This window comes from Oncorhynchus nerka, linkage group LG13 (assembly GCF_034236695.1).
Source record: "Oncorhynchus nerka isolate Pitt River linkage group LG13, Oner_Uvic_2.0, whole genome shotgun sequence".
Classification (NCBI taxonomy): Eukaryota; Metazoa; Chordata; class Actinopteri; order Salmoniformes; family Salmonidae; genus Oncorhynchus; species Oncorhynchus nerka.
In genome coordinates, this window is record NC_088408.1 from 65,380,790 (window position 1) to 65,408,057 (window position 27,268).

General features: G+C 42.2%; 1 protein-coding gene across 1 annotated transcript in view; it reads left to right on the forward strand.

Moving 5' to 3' along the window:
* Positions 1 to 9,689: 9,689 nt before the first annotated feature.
* Positions 9,690 to 27,268, forward strand: part of LOC115139885 (olfactomedin-like protein 2A) — a 31,212-nt gene continuing 13,633 nt past the window's right edge. Inside the window, exons 1-5 of the mRNA XM_029677727.2 lie at positions 9,690 to 10,015; positions 22,593 to 22,856; positions 23,606 to 23,713; positions 24,163 to 24,339; positions 24,481 to 24,736. Coding sequence (XP_029533587.2) covers positions 9,947 to 10,015; positions 22,593 to 22,856; positions 23,606 to 23,713; positions 24,163 to 24,339; positions 24,481 to 24,736 — 874 coding nt within the window. The 5' untranslated portion in view covers positions 9,690 to 9,946. The remainder of the gene's footprint in view (positions 10,016 to 22,592; positions 22,857 to 23,605; positions 23,714 to 24,162; positions 24,340 to 24,480; positions 24,737 to 27,268) is intronic.

Sequence of the window (27,268 nt, forward strand, 5' to 3'; positions counted from 1 at the left end):
CATTGAAAAAAAGTGAAAATTTAAGTTTGATTCTGCCTGAGCATGCCTGACCACAACTTAGAGACCACTATGATGACACACCAAATGTGTTTGATGGATGGCATGAAAGGAGACGGAATAGGCTTTTGTATAAGCTACCGTCCAATCTGTCTTCCAACGATGCGACTGTTGTTGGCATACAAAGATGATCCAACTTGAATAAACACTTGGAGGTTAGGACGACAGCAGTGGTGTAGCTATCACTTATTATTGATATCTAGGCTCAGTAGTGCATTGATGTAAATCGCACTGATCTATCATTTTTGCTTTTTGCGAGTTACGGATCATAATTGTTGTGGATGGCAAATGTAGGCCTATATGTGTATTTTAACCCAATACTAGTTGAATTGAAGAAGTTGAAGCTGCCTATCAGTCATTGTTTTTGCGACCAGTGGTGTATTCATTATCGAAACTGTTTACTGTTTAACCAAAAGGAAGCAAACAGAGCAAAACAAGAGTTTCTACTGGACACATTAATTTAGGTGCCTCCCGTTTGCTTCCGTTTAAGAAACGTTTTGCAACAGAATCGGCATAATGAATATGACCCAGTGAACAGCCAGTGAAAAATGCGCTCTTGCAACAGCTGCATAGCATGAATCCCAGCCTATGGAATAAAAACTCCCCTGGTGCAGACCTATTGTACTCTCAAAAACAAGTTTCATTTAAGAAGACCACCAGTGGGGCTTTTATTGCTCAATCTCCTAACAGACACATGCTCAAACTTGTCCACGTTTGATAGACTTAAACAGCTACAATTTATTGAGATATCAAAGTGTCACCAATTTTTGTTTGACAATAGGCCTATAGCAAATGCGGCATATTGCATTCATTTTTTCACATGCAAATAGCACTTGTTTAATTGAATGTTAGTGTTAGGCATTAGGGTTAGCAGTGTGGTTAAGGACAGGGTTTAAAATCAGATTTTATGACTTTGTGGCTGTGCCAGCTAGTAACCACTCTGGAGAGCTAACACCAAAACAAGATTCATGAAAGTAATCTAAAAGCAACTGAATGTATTGTAATTAGATTAAGTTACTGAGTTTGGGTAATCCAAAAGCACCGTTACTGATTAAAATTGTGGACAGGTAACTAGTAACTGTAAAGGATTACATTTAGAAAGTAACCTACCCAACCCTGCTGATCTCCCTCAGAGCAAATACCTCTCACTATGCCTGCACATTATTTCCATAAAGACCTGTTTCTCTAATGACTTCTATCCTCCTGTTTTGTTGCATTATACCCAACAAAATGACACTCTGTCATTCCTCTACTATGATTCTGCCCTAAAAATATATTTTCCTGATCTCTGTAAAGGCCAACTCTAATTAGTATTAATCAGGTTAATTACATAATCAGTCATTTGTCACCACTAGTCTTTCCTTCATAGTATTGACTCTCAACAATATTTGTTTAAATAAAATGAACTAAAAGGTAGAGGGAGTGACAGTGTCTTGTGTCTGCTGATAGCGGGGTTGATGCAGATTGGGAGGTAAGAGATGGAGCTAAGATATGGCCGGGAGTCGAGTTAAGAATCTCTCTGGTAAAAAGGACATGATGGATCACATCTGCCTGCTGCCCCCCCCCCCCCCCCCCTACTGTAATCTTCAATCATCATTCAGCAGCACCACAGGGGTCGTATCCTGCCCTTCCTCCTTCTCCACCCACAACACAGTTTGTCCCCCCAGGGAAAGGAAAGCCCCATGGTCCCTTGCCCACCTCCCCCAGCCCCTACCGGAGTGGAGGACTGACAAAGCACTCTCTTTCACTGTGTCTGCAGAGATCTGCCAGGCCCTCTTACCACCCTGAGGCTAAACCACAACAGATTCACACAAACTTATTTTCCTATTTAACTTAATGTGAAGACAATTACATTAAAACAGACCTGTTCCATTGATTAGAGGAAAATGTAGAGGTCCTGACACTCAGATCAATGGGAATTGAGTTTCTCTTGGAATGAATTTAGAGATAAGCCAAGCTATTAGATAAGCAGTAAATGAGTATGTGTTTAGAATATTTTCACATTCTGTCAGTGGTGACTGGTGATACTGTAGTATAGGGTGTAGTGCAACAGGGATCTTTGCCAGAGGACTATACCGTTTTTTAAAAGCTTTGGCATAGCCAGCACATTAATGGCCTGATATAGTGCTATACTAAATTGCAATATTGTTTAATTGTGAAATTGTCAATAAACCAACTGAGAAGGAATTCCACAATGAGGTCTTCATAATAATATTGAAAATAAAATACAATTGGAGTATTTTATGGTAATTATGGTAATGTTAAATTGATGCAAATGAATAGTCTTTTAAAAGTATTTCATTTTCTCTATTTTCATTTGAGAAGAACATTTCCATGGAATATAACATACTTACTCTAGACACATGCATTTCTTTACAGTAATAGAACTGAACATGGCAGGTTCTTTTAGGGTCATTTCGAATTCTCTGATGAAGAAATCAGAACCTTGAAGAATATAACTATTTAAGGGGGGGGACCAAACTATTATTTTTAGGTAAATATGTTAGGCCCACTAATGTCTTTTTAGATACCTTTTTATGTTTCCCTTTTCTCAGGATATACTTATTTAAAAGTATGTTTTACATTTGCATAATGAACAAGTTAATTAACCATTGGCAAACGATATGGAAATCATTTGTAAAGAATTTGTAAAAAATACTAATATTTACTTGTGTATTTATTACGAGGTTTAGGCCAAATTAAATAAACATGAACAACACGCCATACTTGTATTTTCTTAATTTAATTTAAATTAGCTACTTTATTTTATTTTAAACCATGTGATAACGTTTATGATCAGTTTATAAGCACAATTTCTAATAACGTATTATAAATGTAACTACAGTAAAGTTAAATACCTTAAATGTAACATTTGTACACGAATGTAAATCATTCAGTTCCATCGAACCCGCCCAAAATGAGCTATTAATCCCTTATTTTAGTCAATTTGGTGAATCTCCACATTTGTCATTGAAATAATGTTTGCACACACAAAAAAGAATTGTCATACATGAAAGGAATCAAAACCTTAGGCTATATAAATGCCACAGATTAAATCTTAAATAGCCTACAGTGGGCTACACGGTTTAACATTATTGATACTAAACCACGAATTAGTGCATTTTGGCCTCATTCTTGTCCAAATATGATTAATCAATTCATTTATGGTCCACTAGCATAATGTGATATATACTTTAATTTCGATCAGTCATTTTCTATTACTATTCCTCGTCAAGGCCTAAGGAATTTTAATCCTCGAAATGACAATAAATCTTCACACCCACACTGGGGCACGAGGCACTGGCGCCTGGATGAGACACTAATGTCCCTCCCTTGAAACAACGTGTCGATATTTGTCAACCTGCCTTCGTGCATGAGAGAAATCATTTTAAAAACGAAATATAACCAAATGTGTGATGTATAGCCTTATAAGGAATAGTGAATTGGGTCCTCAATATATAGCTATGACAGGAGATCATACATAGTGCAATTATGGATGGCATCATCTCACCAAAAATGATCAAACAATATAGGCGTATAGCTACTCTTTAATAGCCTCTAACTGTGTTGATTTATTCGATTTAAAACGATGCCAAATATGTTTATCTCTCTACTGAGAATTGGTCTATTAACAGATCTAAGCCAATGTTGTCAATTTGTCATTCCAATTGGATTAATTGAATTATTAAAACGCAATGTTTTCTCTCTCTTTCTCTCGCTGCCTTGTCTTGGTCATCAGCCATTTCCATGTTTTGTGGTGGTAATAGCCAACACAGGATTTTGTGACTAAACCTAATAGCTTCAGGGCGTTCTCCAAGTTCAAAAGTTCACCTTTTACGATCTCCAAAAGACCGCTGACTGCCCACGTCCAAATAAAAACATTCCTACCTCTATTCTCAACAAACGACCCACAAACCCATCACAGTGTGAAATATGCAAGAATCAAGGCTGACTAACAAAAGTAGGCCTATCATATAGATCGCAGGGAGCACACTGGGTCAGATAAGTCCCATAGGTAAGACACATTTTGAAATAGCAATTAACAGCTCGTGAGAAGGATACTATATTTTTCCACCTTATAACACCCCACATAGAATAAGCAGAATATGATGTAGGCTAGAAAACAGGATGATTAACTATGTTACAGTAATTCTATAATAGTGTATCATGAATGTAAGGACATTGAGATATGTATATGCCTGTGTGTTTTCCCCAATGACTGTAAATGTTTATTCCACATGTATAGATTCGCATGCACAAAACCTGATAAAAAAAACTTGATCAAATGTAGCCTATAGAAAGCAAGGAGCCTGGTGTTAACATCCACTATACATTCCTAATGGAATTGGAGCAAGGATGCGAACACGTACCGTTAACGGACTTCGCATTGTTTCTCTCTGGGTAATCGAACCCATTCGTCCTCTTCTCTATCTCCATCCTCCTTCATAAAAGCTGCATGCGCGCCTTTCTATCAACAGGGCGCCTATTAACACTATTTTAAATTCGATAATGCAATTAGCTGTCTTCTTTGCGTTGATGCGCTCCTGTCTCAATGGACGGACCGTAGCCCCATGGTTTCGAGTGTCAGTAAGAATAACAATTCTTCCACACCCCCATACCTACACAAACCTGCACCCTGAACATTACGCAATGACGCACGCGCTGTAGCAGGAATTCTGGGTTATGTAGGGTTTGGCCGCGGTGTTTGTAGTTGGGGGTGCTGCGGCTACCTACATAGTTGCATCATTCCGCTGAGTTGGCAATTAGTTGGCCGTCAGATTTTTGCAACAGTTTAGAACGGTAAAGTATTGTTATTAAGTGTTATACAAAGTTGACTTGGATAATCTAAAATGGTATTCAAGGGCTGTGAAAAATAATGGCCATAATAATCCAACGTGATTGACCCTTGAAAAGTGATTCTGGGGGAAAGTATGCCAAATGTTGTTGTCACTTGTCTATCACCATTATATTTCTGATATCTATTTAGATTATTTGGCCAAAACGAACCATTGTTAATTAAGCTTCGTAGAATGAATGGTTTGTGCATTGTCATCTAACTCAAATCCTTACTAACGGAACCTTAAAACTGTCTACTGTATACAGTCAGTGCCTTTGGAAAGTATTCAACCTCCTCGACTTTTTCCACATTTTGTTGCGTTTACAAAGTTGGATAAAAATGGATTTAATTCATTTTTGTCAACAAAGATTTACCCCAAATCCTCTCTAATTTCAAAATGGACAAAAAATGCTGACATTGTTCACACATTTACCAAAAATAAAACACTCATTTTTATTTATTTTATTTTATTTCACCTTTATTTAACCAGGTAGGCTAGTTGAGAACAAGTTCTCATTTGCAACTGCAACTTGGCCAAGATAAAGAGTAGCAATTCGACACATACAACAACACCGAGTTACACATGGAATAAACAAAACATACAGTCAATAATACAGTAGAACAAAAGAAAACAAAAAGTCTATATACAGTGAGTGCAAATGAGGTAAGTTAAGGAAATAAATAGGCCATGTTGGCGAAGTAATTACAATATAGCAATTAAACACTGGAATGGTAGATCGGCAGAAGATGAATGTGCAGGTAGAGATACTGGGGTGCAAAGGAGCAAAATAAAATAATAAATACCAGTATGGGGATGAGGTAGGTAGATGGGCTAAGTACAGGTGCAGTGATCTGTAAACGGCTCTGACAGCTGGTGCTTAAAGCTAGTGAGGGAGCTTCAGAGATTTTTGCAATTCGTTCCAGTCATGGGCAGCAGAGAACTGGAAGGAAAGACGACCAAAGGAGGAATTGGCTTTGGGGGTGACCAATGAGATATACCTGCTGGAGCGCGTGCTACGAGTGGGTGCTGCTATGGTGACCAGTGAGCTGAGATAAGGCGGGGCATTACCTAGCAGAGACTTGTAGATAACCTATAGCCAGTGGGTTTGGCGACGAGTATGAAGCGAGGGCCAACCAACGAGAACGTACAGGTCGCAATGGTGGGTAGTGTATGGGGCTTTGGTGACAAAACGGATGGCACTGTGATAGACTGCATCCAGTTTGTTGAGTAGAGTGTTGGAGGCTATTTTATAGAGGACATCACCGAAGTCAAGGATCGGTAGGATGGTCAGTTTTACGAGGGTATGTTTGGCAGCATGAGTGAAGGATGCTTTGTTGCGATATAGGAAGCCGATTCTAGATTTAATTTTGGATTGGAGATGCTTAATGTGAGTCTGGAAGGAGAGTTTACAGTCTAACCAGACACCCAGGTATTTGTAGTTGTCCACGTATTCTAAGTCAGAGCCGTCCAGAGTAGTGATGCTGGACGGGCGAGCAGGTGCGGGCAGCGATCGATTGAAAAGCATGCATTTAGTTTTACTTGCGTTTAAGAGCAGTTGGAGGCCACGGAAGGAGAGTTGTATGGCATTGAAACTTGTCTGGAGGTTAGTTAACACAGTGTCCAAGGAGGGGCCAGAAGTATACAGAATGGTGTCGTCTGTGTAGAGGTGGATCAGAGAATCACCAGCAGCAAGAGCAACGTCATTGATGTATAGAGAAAAGAGAATCGGCCCGAGAATTGAACCCTGTGGCACCCCCATAGAGACTGTCAGAGGTCCAGACAACAGGCCCTCCGATTTGACACACTGAACTCTATCAGAGAAGTAGTTTGTAAACCAGGCGAGGCAATCATTTGAGAAACCAAGGCTGTCGATTCTGCCAATAAGAATGTTGTGATTGACAGAGTCGAAAGCCTTGGCCAGGTCGATGAATACGGCTGCACAGTAATGTCTCTTATCGATGGCGGTTATGATGTCGTTTAGAACCTTGAGCGTGGCTGAGGTGCACCCATGACCAGCTCTCAAACCAGATTGCATAGGAGAGAAGGTACAGAGGGATTCGAAATGGTCAGTAATCTGTTTGTTAACTTGGCTTTCAAAGACCTTAGAAAGACAGGGTAGGATAGATATAGGTCTGTAGCAGTTTAGGTCTAGAGTGTCACCCCCTTTGAAGAGGGGGATGACGCGGCAGCTTTCCAATCTTTGGGAATCTCAGACAATACGAAAGAGAGGTTGAACAGGCTAGTAATAGGGGTTGCAACAATTTCGGCAGATACTTTTAGAAAGAGAGGATCCAGATTGTCTAGCCCGGCTGATTTGTAGGGGTCCAGATTTTGCAGCTCTTTCAGAACAAGATATAATAGGGCTTATATCTTGAGTAGATAAGTATTCAACCCCCTGAATCAATACATGTTAGAAACAGCTTTGGCAGCAATTACAGCTGTGAGTCTTTTTGGGTAAGTCTCTAAGAGCTTTGCACACCTGGACTGTACAATATTTGCCAGTCATTCTTTTACAAAATTATTCAAGCGCTGTGAAGTTGGTTGTTGATCATTGCTTGACAGACATTTTCAAGTCTTGCCATAGCCAATTTATGTCAAAACTGTTACTAGGCCCCATTCAATGTCGTCTTGGTAAGCAACTCCAGTGTAGATAGTGTTTTAGGTTATTGTCCTGCTGAAAGGTGAATTTGTCTTCCAGTGTCTGTTGAAATGCAGACTGAACCAGATTTTCTCTAGGATTTTGCCTGTGCATAGCTCGATTCCATTTATTGTTATCCCCCCAATAAACTCCCTAGTCCTTGCTGATGACAAGCATAACCATAACATGATGCAGCCATTACCATGCTTGAAAATATGAAGATTGCTACTCAGTGATGTGATGTGTTGGATTTGCCCCAAACATAATGTTTTGTATTCAGGAGAAAAAGTTCATTTCTTTTTCACATTTTTTGCAGTATTACTTTAGTTCCTTGTTTCAAACATGATTCATGTTTTGGAATATTTGTATTCTGTACAAAGATTAGTATTGTGGAGTAACTACAGTGTTGTTGATCCATCCTCAGTTATTTCCTGTCACAGCCATTAAATTCTGTAACTGTTTTAAAATTACTACTGGCCTCATGGTGAAATCCCAGAGCAGTTTCCTTACTGAGTTAGGAAGGACACCTGTATCTTTGCAGTGACTGGGTATATTGATGCACCATCCAAAGCCTAATTCATAATTTTTTACTTAACTACCAATCGGTGCCCATGTTTGCGGGGCATTGGAAAACCTTCCTGGTCTTTGTGGTTCAATATGTGCATGAAGTTCACTACTCGACTGAGGGACCTTACAGATAATTGTGCTGTATGTGTGGGGTACAGAGATGGAGTAGTCATTCAGAAATCATTACTATTATTTGTAAAAATGTCTAAAAACAAAATTACACTTTGACATTATAGGATATTGTGTGGAGATTAGTGACACAAAATCTAAATGTAATTTTAAATGCAGGCTATATCACAACAACATGTGTAAAAGTCAAGGTCATTGAATACTTTCGGAAGGCACTGTAGGTCTGTATAAGCTACCTAGGGAGTAGAGGTCTTCATCAACTTTTTGGACCCGGACAGGAACGGACCCGAGGACGATCAGACCCAGGCCCGATTGTACCCAGATTTTGGGGGGTTGGGGGAACTGCCCCGAACAGACCCGAGATCAATCAGACCGAAACCCGAATGGACCCGAGGACAATCAGACCTAGACCCGACCCGAACACGAATGGACCCAAGGACAACCAGACCTAAACCCAACCCGTAACCTAAAAGGTCCGATAGGGACCAGACTGACATATAAAATATGTTTATCAGCCAAGATGCTCTTCAGGTTAACAAATAGGTCTTTATATGTTGGCTAGGCCTTCTATAAGTCAATACATTTACCTTGTTAGCGTAAAATGTATATTCTATAGGCTATGCAGAGCTGTGTTCAGATTCACTCATGTCTATCAGCTGTGGTTACACAAACCCGAGACCCGTTGTCATTCAAACAGGACCCGACCCGGACCAGATAGACAAGTTTTAATTTTGGACCAGTACCCGCTCAGGTCCCAATGTCAGGTATCAGGTTCGGTTTCGGGTGGACCTGTGAAGACCTATACTAGGGAGTCTATGTTGGACTAGTAGGTTTATAGTGCCCTTTTTACCCAAAACCATGCTGTGATTTTATTTGATTACAGGGACAAGATCTAACCTTCTACTGCGTCAATTCCGCAATGGGGGTTTGATTGAGTCGGGGCCCCGGTACGAGAAGACCTCAAAGAACACAGTGACTGTAGGTTTTACAAATAGCCAGGAGATGGTGCTGCTACTCTTTTACATTCCACTCCATCTGTGTCCTGTCTCTCCTGGTCCTGTGTTGTTGCGAGTTAGCCATACTGCTGCCAGATGGCGCTATTATAATAGTGCCGTCTGGCGGCAGTAGGGCTAGTTGCGAGCACCAGTGAGACAACTCTGAAACTTGTGCATGCATTTTATTTGTGCCACTCATTTATCAAATGAATGCTAAAATTATATAGAAAAGGTGCAGCTGTTACGTGTAATTCATATCCCTGTGCGCCATGCGTAAATGCTAATTGTCAGATTTGTCGCAATAAAGGCTGTAAAAAGTTGTATGGAATATTAGAAAGTTATTAAACTATAATGAAACACGTCTGAAATTACTCCAAAGATAAGATTCGATAAGAAATATTATGTCCCAAGTTCATGTCAAGTGTGTGTGCAAATTGCCCCTCCCATGTGTGGAGAAGAGAAGATTGGTGGATGATCATTTACCCCTGATGCGCAGAGTTGAGGACTAGTGTGTGGACAGCGCCTTATCAGCTTGGAAAACTGATTGTTGCGCATATTACAGCAACTACATATACGATTTGGGTCTGTGGCAATGGAACCCTAATATCTCGTGCGGATGTCCTAATTTATGGATTGAGTAATACTGTAACCGACCTTGTCATTCCGACTCCAAAAGTTGTGCTGAGGGATTCTTTATCTGCTATCAAGCACCTGGGAGGAAAATGTGGAGATTTACGAATTTATTAGCTTGCCTACTGGTGGTGTGTAAAGATGCCACTGCACAGAGTAAGGTAAGTTATGGGCATGACTTGGTTATAGACTAATAACACCAATATAAATGCTGCAATGGCACAAGTAAGTAAGGAACTCCCCCATATTTAATGGATCTAATTCCTAAAATATTAATACGAATTTGGCAACCCTGTCTTGCAGCTCTGCTACAGTACATTTATTATTGTTAACTTAATATCTGAATACCAATGTTTTATGCACTCTTTAAAAAACACATTATCCCACTTTAAAGTCAACGTATTTCAACGAAATGATTGCACAATTTGCGCAAATTAGCCTAGTTAATTCGTTCACGTGCGCGAAGGAGCGATCGACGCTTCCCTTGTGACGTGAGGTTGTTGAAAGCGGGAAACAGTTTGCATAACAAACGATAAACATTATGCTCTTCCAATTATCCATGTGATTTCCAAATTAAAATGCCAATTCCCCAATATCAACTGTTGCCCTGTATGACCAGGTGTCCAGTCAGAGATCAGTTAATTTGCCTGACCATAGACACGGACTCTCTCCCTTCTCTCAGTCTGAACACGTGTTGATATAAAGAATAGATGTATGTCATTATTGAACATGACATCAGCCTTCTTGGCGTGTAAGTATAGACTTTGAATCCCCTTATTGCACATCAGACTAAGTAACCATTACATTAGGTTTCCCCAGTGAAAGGTCAAATAGGGCGTGCTTATGTTTGTCCTGTTTCACACATGTACATGTGTGTAACCTGTACAAGTGTGGTGTGAAATGGACTTTTTTTTTTTGTTGCATATCCCACTCCCCGAGACACCCTTAGAGACTGGGGTAACTGCCAGGGATTAGCTATTATTTAGGCAACCCCGGAGCAATTAAGTTTCTTGCTCGGGGCAGAGCCACAGATTCAAACTAGCAACCTTTCAGTTACTGGCCTAATGCTCTAACACCCTCAAACTCGACTCTGGACCTCGAGACAGTTTCACTGCATTTTGTCATTGTTCCATTCTAATCAGGGACTGATTTAGACCTGGAACACCAGGTGGGTGCAATTAATTATTAGGTAGAAGACAAAACCAGCAGGCTCCGGATCTCGTAGGGAAGAGTTGAATACCCTTGCTCTAACCACTAGGCTTCCTGGCGCCTTTTATGTGTACGGCCTGATGCCAGATGAAATGTGGGAAGAGATGGCAGCCAGTGGGGTAACAGTAATATCTGCCCTGCCTTGTTTGCACAGCTGCTGGACTTCAGTAACCCCTCTCTCATAGACCTGCATTCCCCTGAGGAGAGTCTAATCCCTGCTCCCCACTGTAGAAGAAGGAACAAAAATGGGCACAAAACAAGACGCACACAAGCACATGAAGGTTGTCGAGCAGATTTTCTTCATTGTGCATGAGAGGAAGTGTGGTACATTTAGAACATTGAGCACAAGTGTCATGTGTTCACATCATGGTATTTGTGTCCTCTCAAGAACAGTGGAGTGTAAAATGTCTCATAACAATGATAATCCCTTATTATTACAATGATCATCAAATGTTTTGAGGGTAACAACTTACACAACTGATAACTCAGGATTCAAGTGGACTGTACCAAGGCCTTCTGTCAAAGGATTTAATAATATGCATGTGAATATCTCATGGCTCAAAGTGGAGAGACTGACTTCATCACTACTTGTTTTTGTAAGAAGTGTTGACATGCTGAATGCACAGAGGTGTCTGTTTAAACTACTGGCACACAGCTCGGACACCCACGCATACCCAACAAGACATGCCACTAGAGGTCTCTTCACGGTCCCCAAGTCAAGAACAGACTATGGGAGGCGCACAGTACTACATAGAGCCATGGCTACATGGAACTCTATTCCATATCAGGTAACTGATGCAAGCAGTAGATTCAGATTTTCAAAAACAGATAAAAATACCTTATGGAACAGCGGGGACTGTGAAGAGACACACACACACACAGGCACAGACTCAGACACACATACACATGATAAGACACGCACACTACACACACGTACACATGGATGTGGACTTGTAGATATGTGGTAGTAGAGTAGAGGCCTGAGGGAACACACGTAATGTGTTGTGAAAAGTGTTATGAAAAGTAATGGCATGTAATATTTTCAATTGTGTACAACAGCCTTAATGTTGCTGTACCCCAGGAAGAGTAGTTGCTGCCCTGGCAGCAGCTAATGGGGATCCTTAATAAATAGAAATAAATACAAATACAAAAGCATAGTATTGGATCACTAACAAAATTGTGATTGATTTTAGCACGGCTATGGTTCTCTCTGTTCTCTGTGTTCATCTCATGTGCCTGTCTTGTGTGCTGCTTGGATGCCCTCTGTCCCCCTCTGTCCCATTGGACATTGCCCACTGGTGGCACTGAGATGATTGTGAGACAAAGCCAGCTCAGAGGAGGACACAGAGGGAGTAGTGGCATGGGAACAGGCATGTGCACCTGCCCCTTGTTTTGGTTGTAAACAAACCCAGGAATCCCGCCGAGAGGTCCATGAGAGGGCAGAGAGAGAGACGGACACCGAGACATAGGGAGGAGACTCACAGAATGCCCCTCTATCAGAGTAATTAACTAACAAGACTTGGTGTGTCACTGGGACTTAATGAGTTAATGAGACTTGTCAGTCAGTCAGTCTGTCTGTCTGGGGGACTCAGTGGCCCCTGGCCCCAGTACGGCTGGGAGAGGGCTCTAATTCTGAACAGCCGGAAATGAAGGAGACAGTGACACAGACCACAACAGCAAACAAAAAGCAATCTCCCTTTCCCTCTGAGCGTTGTAATGTAGGAGAAAAGTAACACAAAGAGAGCTGAAATTACAACCCCGTTTGTCTGAGCCCTTCATCTAAGGATGCTCCATACAGAACATGGCTGCCAGAGGACCACATTGCCAAAGGGAAGTATGATTCACCCATTCTCTGCACCACTTGCCCTCCACCTGTTTTCCCAGTCTGCATTACTGTATGCCTCCTTGGCTGTGTTTACACAGGCAGCCCAATTATGATCTTTTGACCAATCAGATTAGCTTTGAAAAAGATCTGATATGAATAGATCTGATGTGATTGGTCAAAAAACAAATCAGATTGGGGGGGGGATCCTAATTGGGCTGCCTTTGTAAACACAGCCTTTGTGTCTGACTGCTATGATGTGAGTTTGTGCCCAATGAGGAGCCAGCTTGGTCTTCCTATTAGTTCCACACAGGAAAGATATCCCCACTGGGCACACACTTGTTGAATCAATGTTGTTTCCATGTAATTTCAAGGAAATTACGTGGAACCAACATGGAATAGATGTTGAATTGACGCCTGTGCCCAGTGGGTCTCCTTCAGCTGGCACATTCTCACTCAGCATCTATCACATCCATGGTCCTTCACTGTGTTTTATGGTGGGGAAAAAAACATCCAAGTAAAGGTTTGATACAATTGTACAATCATGTGGAATATTAGACACTGATCTATCTATCAGTTCCATCAATCTATCCAGTGGGCCCTGTCACACATCTGGCTCCCAAAACAACAGCATCTGGGGAGGAAAGCAATTGCAGCTAATTCCATTCATGGCTGTGGTCCCCAGACATGCGCTGATAATTAAGAGAGAACTGTTTACAGATAAATCATCTGATACTGTTCCACAGATTAGCTGATTCTCTCTTCCATCACCTTTTTTATCCGCCCCTCTTTCTCTCTGCCTCACTCTTCTCTCATTAGGCTCAATCAGTAGTAGCCACTGAGGTTAACCAGAATGTTCTGAGTGTGCTCAGTCGGACACATTATGGCTGCATTTACACAGCCAATTATTGGCAAAAGATCTGATCTGAATGGTCAAAAGGCCGATTAGTGGCAAAAGATCAGAAATGGGCTGCCTGTGTAAACGCAGCAAGCCTTGGATGGAATGTGGATGTGTACCCCCAAAAGCAGCAAGTGCTCAGTAAGCTTGTGTCCAGCTAATTAACGTCCCCGTGCTAATGCCAGTTTCTGTTCAGGTTAGGGACTGCAATCTCATGGTTCATCTCCAGGCTGAAGGCTTACATTTCCTTTTGCAGTCCAGGTTCAGATTTACAGTGGCACTAAGTCTGTTTATCATAAGCAATACTAATTAGATTAGGAATCAGGTGGACTTTCTGTACAAGAATTTAGACTCCAGATTTGTCTCTAATGTTTAGACTGGAGAGCAAGGTGATACGTCGGGGAATTTAAACGAATAGTTCAGATATCTTCATAGGTCAAAAATGATCTTAAAGTCAAGCTGAGTCAATATTCCATCATCTGTTGTGTAAACCCTAACTGGTGGATTATGGCCATCGAATTCCAGTTTAGTAGACGGTGATTCTGAGATGAGCTTTCTCTTTAGCATTTGTTTATCCTGAAATATCATTGCTTTGATTTAGTCATCAGATAAACCCTTTCCAGACATGAACACTGTGTGGATTCATTCCACTCTAGTAGTCATACTAAGTATTTCTTTGTATCAGTTTACCTCAGAAACAGTTTCCTGAGTTGAGCGTCTTTGAAGTGGACAACACCCGGAACAGGGTCTGTTCTTTATCTGTTTATATTAAGAAATATAAACACTCTTGTGGAAAGTATCCTACATGAATTATCTTGTTTGTGAAAGCTACAGTGTCATTGTTAAGTCTATATGCCGTATGCCTAGTAACAACATGCAGATGGCCTGAACAATTATACAAAACCTACGGTCTGAAACGGACATCCTTGTTTATACGGACCATGGTTAATGTTACAGTAACGCTTAAGGCCATCATATAATAACATTGGTTTTCTGTGTTTAAAGATAAGCCTTAAAAGTGCCTGGAATGTGCCAGCCATTGTGTGCAATGTATCTTGTTTTTAGCAGTTGTGGACACAATTGGGATTTCACTTAGTCGCTGTAAGAGTGGCCACGGCCTTCAGTGAGTGAGTGATCTAATCATGTACTGTGGTCTGTGGAGTGTGTGAATGTGAAGCTGTGCAGTCGGGTCCCTTCCGCCGATTGTGCAGACCAAAGTTTGTATTTGAGTCCTATTCTTTTGACCTGAAACTTGACTGCTCTCAGAGGTCAAAGCCTACGGCGCCAAGCACAAAGCATGCTGGCTCTTAACGGTCTTAATTACGAACGCTCTGGTGTCTGTTCTCATATGAACAGAGCAAGGACAATAACGGTTCTCACAGCCAATATAATTTCTTTAGAATTAGGACAGCTGACGTCCAACTTGCTCCGGTCTGTGTGTAAAGGAAAGAGGATTGATAGGGAAGATGCTGCACATGAATGGTGTGTATGAACTCTTCCCTGTTGGTCAATACACAAATGCACACTATCCCAAATACAGGTGTCGAGGAGGCAACCAAACCCAATCAAGCTGGCAGGAATTCCACTAGGTTTGCCATGCTTAGTTGGTACTAGAAGCAACTTATGCTGATGTTGCTAAGGAGCAGGCTGGGTTTGGATCGCCTGGGTCTGTGATGGAACAATAAGGTGCAGCAGGGCTGTGGGCACAACCCCTCCAAGGGAACTTTAATCTGCTAATCCACTCTGTTTTCATGTGGATGTAGCATTTGTCAACCCACTGCCTTTTTTACTTGACATGGGTCAGGAATGGCTGGCCACTATGCACACAGGGGTCCTGCCCCATAATCAAAGACCCCTCTGAGTGTAAGTCTACAGTAATGGAGGGTACTGCCCCCCACCGCTGTCACAGGCTGCATTCCTCCACTAATGAGCCCACCCCTCCCCCCTCTCCACCCCTCTCTCTCCCCTCACCAGCCTGCAGGGTCTGGCCTCCATAAAAATCCTCACTCCCAGAGACCACTCAGTCACTGGATATTTGTGCACAGTTGTGTGGATGCTCTCCTTGGGTTTTCTCTTTACTCACATTGGCAAGAAGACTTGATCTCCATAGATGTTTGCCCCTATCTACAGTTTACGTGCCCAGTGTGGATTTGGTGAAGGACAGGACTGACGAATCTTCCAGAAATACCTTGATTGAGTGCAGAGTTGAGATGTTTATCATGTCTTGATACAATGTGGCAAAGTAAGGGCTCAGACAGACAGTCACATTTCATTTCAAAGAGATAGAGACAGACAGATAATTTAATGAAGAATCCCGTGCTGCATTCTTGTACTGCTGTAAGGGAGAGTGGAGTAAGTTGAGTCAAAGGGGTAAGATGAGTCACCCTTTCTTCTAGGAAACCATACACACAATGTATGATTTGACCAAATATTTAGGAAGAGGTCATCATTTCATAGTCTGTGAAGGAAGAAACCACATGGGAAAAGTGGTAAGCAAGTTAGGTCCAAAACACAGATTTTCACCAAGTCAGATTCATTTAGTGTGTTAGATGTTTCATGATGCTTGTATCTTAACCAAAGTAGATACTTTTAAGATTGTTCTATACGTCAGTTGGGGTCTTTATAAGCTTCAATATGAAGTCCTAAATCTAGCATGAAGGTGCATCCTTGTAGCTGTGTGAGCCAATAGTCAAAATGTTTGCCTTGGGGTAAGTTGAGCCAGTGGTTGAGCCAATGGCAAGTTGAGCAAATATAAGTGTTTTCTTCTCAGGGTCAATGCAAGGCATTATCGCTGGGATATGAGGTAACATGACCTGGCCTATGTTAAAAGTTGTAACACTGTGCGCTGAGAGTTGGGAAGCAAGTTCAGGGAGTGAGCGTTTTAATCAAACAAACAGAACAGAACATAATACAAAACAAGAACAGCACACAGACATGAAACAGAAACCATGACACCTGGGGAAGGATCCAAAGGGAGTGACTATATAGGGAAGGTAATCAGGGAGGTGATGGAGTCCAGGTGAGTCTGAAGACGTGCAGGTGCGTGTAATAATGGTGACAGGTGTGCGCCATAACAAGCAGCCTGGTGACCTAGAGGCCAGAGAAAGAGCACACGTGACAAAAGTGTGTTTTTTTTAAAGTAGTGTTTTTTAGTTAAAATATTCTTACAATTATTAACATTTTAAAAAGCAATTATGATTGTGTTGAATTGTATTTGGGAAATAAAGATAGACATGGCTTTAAAAAGTTAGTGGTAATATTTCATTCAGTACAGAAATTTGTAGGTGGCTTAATTTACCCTATACCAGGGGTAAGTGGTGCCAAGAGACCACTTTATTTGGACAAGCGATGTTTTCAAAACTGTAGTGTTTTCATGAATTCTAATTCTTTTCAGCGATACATACCATCCTGAAATATATTTGAAGTTTTGGAATGGCCTAGTCGAAGTCCAGTCCTAATCCCATTTGAGATGTTGTGACAGGACTTGAAACGAGCAGTTCATGCTTGAAAACCCACAAATGTTACTGAGTTAAAGTAGTTCTGCATGCAAGAGTTGGCCAAAATTCCTCCAAAGCGAAGTGAGAGACTGATCAACAACTACAGTAAGAGTTGCAGTAAGGGTTGCAGTCATTTCAGCTAAAGGTGGCACAACCAGTTATTGAGTGTAAGGGGGCAATTACTTATTCACACAGGGGAATTGGGTGTTGCATAACTTTGTTAATTAACTAAATTAAATAAGTATAAATTGTTTGATTTGATGTATCTAATATTAGGTTTGGTTAAAGATCTGAGAACATTAATTATAAAAAGAATATGCAAACATACAGAAAATCAGAAGGGGGCAAGTACCTTTTCATGGCACTGTATGTAGAGACCTTTGTCAGAAAGAACGTAAATGTAAAAAAACACTCAACTTACCCCACTCTCCCCTAAGTGGTACCACATGTGGGCCTGCCACAGGGTTTATAGAGATCCCTAAATCTCATTGGGGGAAGATGACAGGTTAACCCTGGACAGAGGGTCTGAGAGGGAGCTGGTTCCCAGAAGATACTGGAAGACGAGCTTAGCATCAGAGTGCAGCGACCCCCTGGCCTCTACATCAAATCAAAGTTTATTTGTCACATGCTTCGTAAACAACAGGTGTCGACTACCAGTGAAATGCTTACTTACACAACAATGCAGAGAGAGAAAAAAAGAGATAGAATAGAAAAATAAAAACACAATAAATAAATACACAATGAGTAACGAGGACTTGGCTATATACACTGAGTGTACAAAACACCTGCTCTTTTCATGACATAGAATGACCAGGTGCATCCAGGTGAAAGCTATGATCCCTTATTGATGTCACCTGTTAAGTCCACTTCAATCAGTGTAGATGAACGGAAGGAGACCGGTTAAAGGATTTTGAAGCCTTGAGAAAATTGAGTCATGGATTGTGTATGTGTGTCATTCAGAGGGTGAATGGGCAAGAAAAAAGATTTATGTCTTATAACGGGGTATGGTAGTAGGTGCCAAGTGCACTGGTTTGAGTGTGTCAAGAACTGCAACGCTCCTGGGTTTTTCACGCTCCACAGTTTCCTGTGTGTGTCAAGAACGGTTCACCACCCAGGGCCACCCGGGTGGCGCAGTGGTTAAGGGCGCTGTACTGCAGCGCCAGCTGTGCCACCAGAGACTCTGGGTTCGCGCCCAGGCTCTGTCGTAACCGGCCGCGACCGGGAGGTCCGTGGGGCGAGGCACAATTGGCCTAGCGTCGTCCGGGTTAGGGAGGGCTTGGCCGGTAGGGATATCCTGGTCTCATCGTGCACCAGCGACTCCTGTGGCAGGCCGCGCACTAACCAAGGTTGCCAGGTGTACAGTGTTTCCTCCGACACATTGGTGCGGCTGGCTTCCGGGTTAAATGCTCGCTGTGTTAAGAAGCAGTGCGGCTTGGTTAGGTTGTGTATCGGAGGACGCATGACTTTCAACCTTTGTCTCTCCTGTGCCTGTACGGGAGTTGTAGCGATGAGACAAGATAGTAGCTATTAAAAAACAATTGGATACCACGAAATTGGGGAGAAAATGAGGTAAAATTTAAAAAGAAGAAGAAGAACGGTTCACCACCCAAAGACATCAAGCCAACTTGACACAGCTGTGGGAAGCATTGGAGTCAACATGGGCCAGCCTCCCTGGGGAATGCTTTTGACACCTTGTAGAGTCCATGCCCTGATGAATTGAGGCTGTGTTGATGGAAAACACGACTGTATTGGTGTGTGTGGACCATGATAATTCCTTAGTGATGTGGACAACGAGGAACTTGAAGCTCTCTATCTGCTCCACTATAGCCCCGATTATGTGGATGAGGGCGTGCTCGGCATTCCATTTCCTGTGGTCCACGATCAGCTCCTTTGACTTGCTGACGTTCAGGGAGAGGTTGTTGTCCTGGCACCACACTACCAAGTCTCTGACCTCCTCCTTGTAGACTTACTAATCATTGGTGATCAGGCCTACCACCGTCACATCGTCGGCAAACTTAATGATGGTGTTGCAGTTGTGCGCAGCCACTCAGTCATGAGTGAACAGGGAGTACAGGAGAGGACTAAGCACTCACCCCTGAGGGGAACCCATGTTGAGGGTCAGCGTGGCGGATGTGTTGTTGCCTACCCTCACCACCTGGAGGCTGACCATCAGAAAGTCCAGGATCCAGTTGCAGAGGGAGGTGTTTAATCACAGGATCTTTAGTTTAGTGATGAGCTTGGAGGTCACTATGGTGTTGAATGCTGAGCTGTAGTCAATGCACACTGTTCTCGTGTAGGTGTTACTTTTGTCCAGGTGGGAAAGGGCAGTGTGGAGTGCAATAGAGATTCTGTGGATTTGTTGGGGCGGTATATGAATTGGAGTGGGTCCAGGGTGTCTGGGATGATGGTGTTGATGTGAGCCATGACCAGCCTTTCAAAGTATTTCATGGGTACAGATGTGAGTGCAACAGGGCGATAATAATTTACACAGGTTATCTTGGCATTCTTGGGAACAACGACTATGGTGGTCTGCTTGAAACATGTAGGTATTACAGACTGGGGCAGGGAGAGGTTGAAAATGTCAGTGAAGACACTTGCTAGCTGTTCAGAGCATGCGCTGAGTAAGTGTCCTGGTAATCCGTCTGGCCCTGTGGCCTTGTGAATGTTAATCTGTTTAAGGTCTTACTCACATCGGCTACGGAGATCGTGAACAGCTGGTGCTCTCATGCATGATTCAGTGTTGCTAGCCTCGAGGCAAGCATAGAAGGTATTTCAATTGTTTGGTAGGCTTACATCACTGACAGCTTGCGGTTGGGGTTCCCTTTGTAATCTGTAATAGTTTGCAAGCCCTGCCACATCCAACAAGCATCAGATCCTGTGGAGTAAGATTAGATCTTGGTCCTGTATTTACGCTTGCCTGTTTGAAGGTTTCTTCAGAGGGCACAGCGGGATTTCTTATCTGGATTAGTGTCCCGCTCCTTGAAAGTCGGCAGCTCTAGCCTTTAGCTCAGTGCGGATGTTGTCTATAATCCATGGCTTCTGGCTGGGGTATGTACATACGGTCAATGTGGGGACGACATTATCGATATACTTATTGATGAAGATGATGACTGATGTGGTAAACTTCTCAATGCCATCGGATGAATCCCGGAACATATTCCAGTCTGTGCTAGCGAAACAGTCCTGTAGTTTAGCATTCGCTTCATCTGACCAGTTCCATATTGAGCACATCACTGGTAATTCCTATTGAAATGTTTGCTTGCAAGCAGGACTCAGGATGAAAGAGTTATGGTCAGATTTGCCAAATGGAGGTTGAGAGAGAGCTTTGTATGTGTCTATGTGTGTGAAGTAAAGGTGATCTAGAGTTTTTTGCCTCTAGTTGCACAGGTGACATGCTGGTAGAAATGAGGTTAAATGGATTTCAGTTTTCCTGCATTACAGTCACCGGCCACTGCGACCGGGAGACCCATGAGGCGGTGCACAATTGGCCCAGCTTCGTCCGGGTTAGGGAAGGGTTTGGACGGCTGGGATGTCCTTGTCCCATTGCGCTCTAGTGACTCCTTGTGGTGGCCCGGCCATGCACGCACGCTGACTTCAGTCGCCAGTTGTACAGTGTTTCCTCCAACACATTGGTGTGGCTGTCTTCTGGATAAAGCGAGCAGTGTCTCAAGAAGTAGTGCAGGGTCATGTTTCGGAGGACGCATGGTTCTCGTCTTTCTTTTCTCCCGAGTCCGTATGGGAGTTGCAGCAATGGGACAATTGTATATCATGAAATGAGATAGAAAAAAGGGGTAAAAAGTACCACAATTATTATTATTATTTTATGAAGTCACAGGCCACTGGGAGTGCCACTTCTAGGTGAGCATTTTCTTGTTTACTTATGGCACTATACAGCTCGTTGAGTGTAGGCTTAGTGCCAGCATCGGTTTGTGGGAGTAAATAGACAGCTACAAAAAATATAGATGAAAACTCTCTTGGTAAATAGTATGGTCTACAGCTTATCATGAGGTATTCTAACTCAGGCGAGCAGAACCTCGTGACTTCCTTAATGTTAGAGATTGCGCACCAGCTGTTGTTAACAAAGAGACACACACCCTTCCCCTGAGCTTACCTGACACCACCATTTTGTCCTGCTGATGTATAGAAAAACCAGCTAGATTTACATTTCCCATGTTCTTGTTCCGCCATGACTTGGAGAAACATAGGATATTACAGTTCTTCAGATCACGTTGATAGGATAGTCTCGAACAGAGCTCATCAAGTTTATTCTCCAGAGATTTCATGTTTGCCAATAGAACGGAGGGTACAGGAGGTTTATCCACTCTTCGACGTAGTCTCATCAGGTGTCCCACACGCCGGCCTCTATAGCACCGTCTCCTCCTGGTCCAGGATAATCAATGTCTTTCGCCTCGTCCAAATCGAGGTTAATGAGAGCTGTTCTGATGTCCAGAAGCTATTTTCTGACCATAAGAAATGATGGTGGAAACATTATGTAAAATATTTTTTATTTTTTATTCTACCATCATCGCAAAAATAATAACACAAAATAGCACAATTGGTCAGATGCCCGTGAAACGTCTGCTATTCCCTCCAGCGCCATTCTCACATGAGGCGCTGGGAGAGATGGCCAGACATGGGAAGATGAACAGAGCAGTGCCCATCACAGACAACAGACAGAGAGACAGGCACTTGAGAACTACTGTGACACCTTAAGCTCTCTGTGGAATGAAGGTTTGGCACTCATTGACCTCTTACCTACAACAACTGAACATTCAATAAGATATGCAATAAATCTATGGTATATCAAATGTCTGACTGGGCCTTTCATGTGCTTCAAAGGAGATGAAGCATGTGGTAAATGTCCCAGGATCACTTTCCTTTCCTTGCTTTTGTTTCTCTCCTAAGAAAATGTATTTACTATTCATAGTATGTCCACTGGGCAGGGAGTCATTCAGAACATTTTAACAACTCTCCATAGACTCCTGTGAGAGAACCCAAGCTCAGCATATATATTTATGAATCATAATGTCAAAGTTAAATCCTGACCATTGATCACTATGGGTCAGATAGAGTTGCTTTCACAGAATGTCTCTGCTTGAATGCTGCTCAGCCTCCAGACTGGCCCTCTCACATTCAACCCCACGTTGTGACATCATTCCAGGCTGTGATTGCCTCCTGTAGCTGAGGGACGGGAACCATGTCCAGTTCACACATGTCAAGAATACTTTAGTCAACCACTCCTACACCACTCTATTTAAAACCGGTGTAATCGGTCCATTTCATCCCTTCTCTTCAACTCTCTCTCTTGTCAGATATTTGGGGAGACAGAGCCGGTGCGGATGACATCGGAGGGCTCAGACTGTCGATGTAAGTGCATCATGAGGCCACTGAGCAAGGATGCGTGCCAGCATCTGAGGAGCGGAAAAGCACGGGTGGAGGACTTCTACACGGTGGAGACCGTCAGCTCTGGATCGGACTGCAAGTGTTCCTGCACAGCCCCTCCCTCATCCCTCAACCCCTGCGAGAACGAGTGGAAGATGGAGAAGCTGAAGAAACAGGCCCCAGAGCTTCTCAAGGTGACGGGAGGTGCAGCAGTAACAGACACTAACTGTAACTTGGTGGCAAAATAACCTTATAAGTGTAAATGTTAGTAGTAAAATCAGGTAATTGACTGTGTAAAGACAGTGACCAGAGACCCTGATTACATGTGTGTGGTTTGATCCTGAAGATACAGTATACGTAACCATGGGAGAAGCAGAAACAGGATTTCATGTGTAATTGTTCAAATGAAAGCTTCAAGGTGTCCCAGGTTGTTACACAGACAGTTCACTATGACATCACTGGATTGTCTGTCTGATATCCATCTGCTAATAACATCTCAGCACCTCTGAGGACCTTCATATCTGAAGCACACATTCCTTTTTAACTGGCAGTGAGAGGAGAGGAGGCACGCTATGTAGCATATGAACAGAACAACCAGAACCAGATGTGTGATCTGACTGGATTTAGGCCTTCTGCACTCTTTTAAGTTCCTTACTACTGAATAGTGTCAGGTACATAGGAGTAAAAAAAAAAAGAATACTGGAAGAGATGGCGACCCGCACATTGTCAAAAACTGAGGCTTGAATGAAAAATAAACATGTTTATTAGAACATCACTGTGCCCCCCCAAAAAATGATAGTGCAAGAATTTGTATAATGGAAAGGTGAAAACAAAACACAAACGTTTCGGCCCCAGGCCATCATCAGTGGATTTAGACTCAGCCATAGATTAAGCCTGGTTGTTGTTTCATGTTAATACTCTCCTCTGTGCTGTGGGTGTGAAGCTCCATTCCATGGTGGACCTACTGGAGGGGACGCTGTACAGTCTGGACCTCATGAAGGTTCACTCCTACATCAATAAGGTGGTCTCCCAGATGAACACACTAGAGGAGGTAAGTACAAAAAACAACATCCTGGTATAGTGGAACAAGTGCCACAATAACTTGGACATAAAACAACAACCAGGGTACACTAGGTTTGCATGCCTTTCTACATACTGTGTTTGAGTGTATTGGGATCTTTCCAAGGGTTCTAAGCTGTTAAAGCTGTCTACGGTCCTTTATGGAGACAGAGCTGATTAAATGGTTTGTGATTGGATACTAGTAATCCCCCCCCCCCTAAACTGCATGGCTACAGTAACCCTACAGTTATTCACTTCTCTAACAGGAAAATATGTACTAGAATGGGGATAGAGATTTGTGTGACTGGCTCCGCCAGAGAACGAGTCACACAAAGTAACGTTTTTATAATCTATTTACAAAAGGGTTCCTTTCTGGTTAGAGTTATTTGCACATTTGTACAATGGACTGGTCTGACTCTTAGAACACGTCTGTTTCTCCAGACAATCAAGACCAACCTGACTCGGGACAATGAGTTTGTAAGGGACAGCATGGTCACTCTGACGAACCAGTTTAAGAGGTATGAAAACTACTCAAACATCATGATGAGCATCAAGAAGGAGATCTCCAGCCTGGGGCTGCAGCTACTGCAGAAAGACCAAACAGAGACCAAAGCTCAGGTAAGTGTGTCTCAAACAAACACACACACACACACACACACACAAAAGCTTGCTCACAAATTGCACATCAAACACACACAAACGTTCACATGCCCACACAGACGCACCGTAAATCACAGGCTTGAATGTTAATGTTTACAGGACACCAATGATGAGAAAACCAAAGAGACCGTAAAAAAACCTAACAAAAAGTCCCCTGCATCTAAGCCCCCTCCCAAGCCGCCCAAGGAAAAGGTTGTAAAACCCAAGAAAGAGAGCACCAAACCTGGGAAGCCCATCAAGCCTGACCCCACAGCCAAGGCCAAGGTGGCAGGGCACCAGCCGGGGGTAGTGAGGGGCATCACATACTACAAAGCAGCCAAGGTGGATGGGGACGGGCATGTCACAGGCGGTAAAGGTGAGAGAAAAGGGGCCGATACAGGGGGAGAGTTTGACCACTCTCTCTCCCAGCCCAGTGTGTATGGAGCCCCCTCACCCCTTAAGACAACATTAGAATGTGACTTCAGCTGAGTTAGCAGTGCTCAGCCAGCCTGTATGAGATCATTTATATGCTGTTCTAATGTGCTCAGACCCTATTGTGATTGTTTTAAACTAAACCAATTCAAATGTAAGGTTTTTTTTTGGGGGGGGGGGTCTGCATTACACAACACTGATCTGGAGTCCCATAGAGAAGCACACAATTGGCCCAGCGTCGTCCGGGTTAGGGGAGGGTTTGGCCGGGGTTATTATAAAATGAGAATTTGTTCTTAACTGACATGCCTAGCTAAATTTAAAAAACGAATACAGAAATATTTCATGTTCCCAACGGAGACAGATATTGTACATTCTATTTCTGTATAGATCAAGTCATTTAGATTTGAGTGAAATATGATGTTCTCGCACTGGTGTGATAAAAGAGTGTAAATCTTCCTGCTACATGTATACTCTTGGCAGCTCTGCTAGAGGAAGTAAAACAGTGAATCCTTCATCTTGTAGATCACCAGATCCTCAGGACAAGACTTATCCTGCTGTTGTTTTTTAACAAAGCAGGGCTTGGGCCATTGGAGGATCACATTGCTTGTGTGCATTCAGCGAGCAGGAAATCTATTTTTTGTATTGACATAATACATCGAGCTAAAGGAATGCTGTTTCAATAACATTGCCACATCCAGGACATGCCCCAGCTTCACGCCTAGCACACAATGTGTGGGAGAACCTCATCACTGTGCAGATGAAAGTTGACAAAACATTTCCTGACTCCTTCAAATCCTCTTTAAGTTTACAAAAAGAAAGAAGGACCAAGGCACTCTTCATATAATTAATAAAAATGCCTTTATTTGTATAGCATGTTCAATGGAACAAAGATTTTAAAAGTCCGAAGCTTTCGGCTGCATGGCCTTCATCAGGGAGTACAAAGATATGATGATACAATGTCTTCTTTTAAACAAAGCATTTTCCAATTAACCCTGATTGAAGAGGGAGTGGTTACAGAATAGTTAATACTCAATACCAAACAAACCGAGAACATTCCCAGAACATTAGCTAAGATTCCCATTAATCTCGAGTTTTATCTAACATTAGTATGATAACGTCCCCAAAACTTTTTTTAATGTAATAAATAACTTTGGTTTGTTCTCCTTGTTCTGCACATCACCACAGAACATTCACAAAAAGTTCTCATTAGTTTTCCAGGTAATGTAATAACACAATGTACAAGTACCGTTTTCCCAGCAAACCAAAATTGGTTCTGTGAAAGTTCCCAGAACGTTGGTTAGGTTGTTGCCAGCCTCTGCCGAGTCCCCAACAACTGGATGTTCTGGTTTTCAGGGGAAATGGAAAGAGAGCCTTCCGCTTTTGGACATTAACAAGGCGACACACCATCTTAAAACATTTTACTGCCGTGGGTTAAATCAGTGTCACACAGTGTTTCTTGGTAGTCTTAAACAAATCTACTTAGAAACAAAAGTATACACCTCACACACATGGTTGCGAAAATAAAAAAATATGCTCAGTTGTGATGACATTCATTCAATGTTGAAGTTAGGTTGCACAGGACATTCCCTTAATTTTACAAGAATATTCTTGTGATATTCACAAAGGTTGCACAGAACATTCCCACAATGTTGCATAATGTTCCACAATTTCCAACTAAGTCTGTTTTTATGACGTTCATAGTATATTTGTTTTAGGTTTAACATAATATTCCATTGATGTTCACGCAGCATACAGTACCAGTCAAAAGTTTGGACACACCCACTCATTCAATGGTTTTTATTTTATTGTAGAATAATAGTGAAGACATTGAGAGAATGTCAAGCGTGTGCAAAGTTGTCAAGGCAAAGGGTGGCTACTTTGAAAAATCCCAAATATAAAATATATTTAGATTTGTTTAACACTTTTTTTGGTTACTACATGATTCCATATGTGTTGATGTCTTCTATTATTCTACAATGTATAAAATAGTAAAAAATAAAGAAAAACCCTGGACTGAGTAGGTGTGTCCGGACTTTTGACTAGACCTCCACAGTTGACCTTGTCTTAGAGGTATTCAGAACATTTCTAGAACATGTTATATTTAAGTTTTACCTAATATTACCACTACATTCTCAGCATGCAAATGTGTAGCTCCTTAAAGCAGATTGGAATACATCCCAGTATGTTTCTCTACAGATTTAATGGCAATTTGCATTTGAGGACTGTATTGTACACAGCATTTTAATTTAGAGCACATTGGAACAGCCTTCAATCATACAGTACAAACACAACTATATCTTTACACTTCATACACTGAAAATATGCACATGTGGTGTTTGAACCAACAATGTTTGGTTCCCAAGTCAGGTTTTTTATCTTCTGCCACACCAGGGAAGCTCTCTTACGCCTTCTTTTTTCAGTGTGGCAGTATGGTCAATCAGGAATTCCATTCTTCCTTTTTAGCCTTCTTACACAT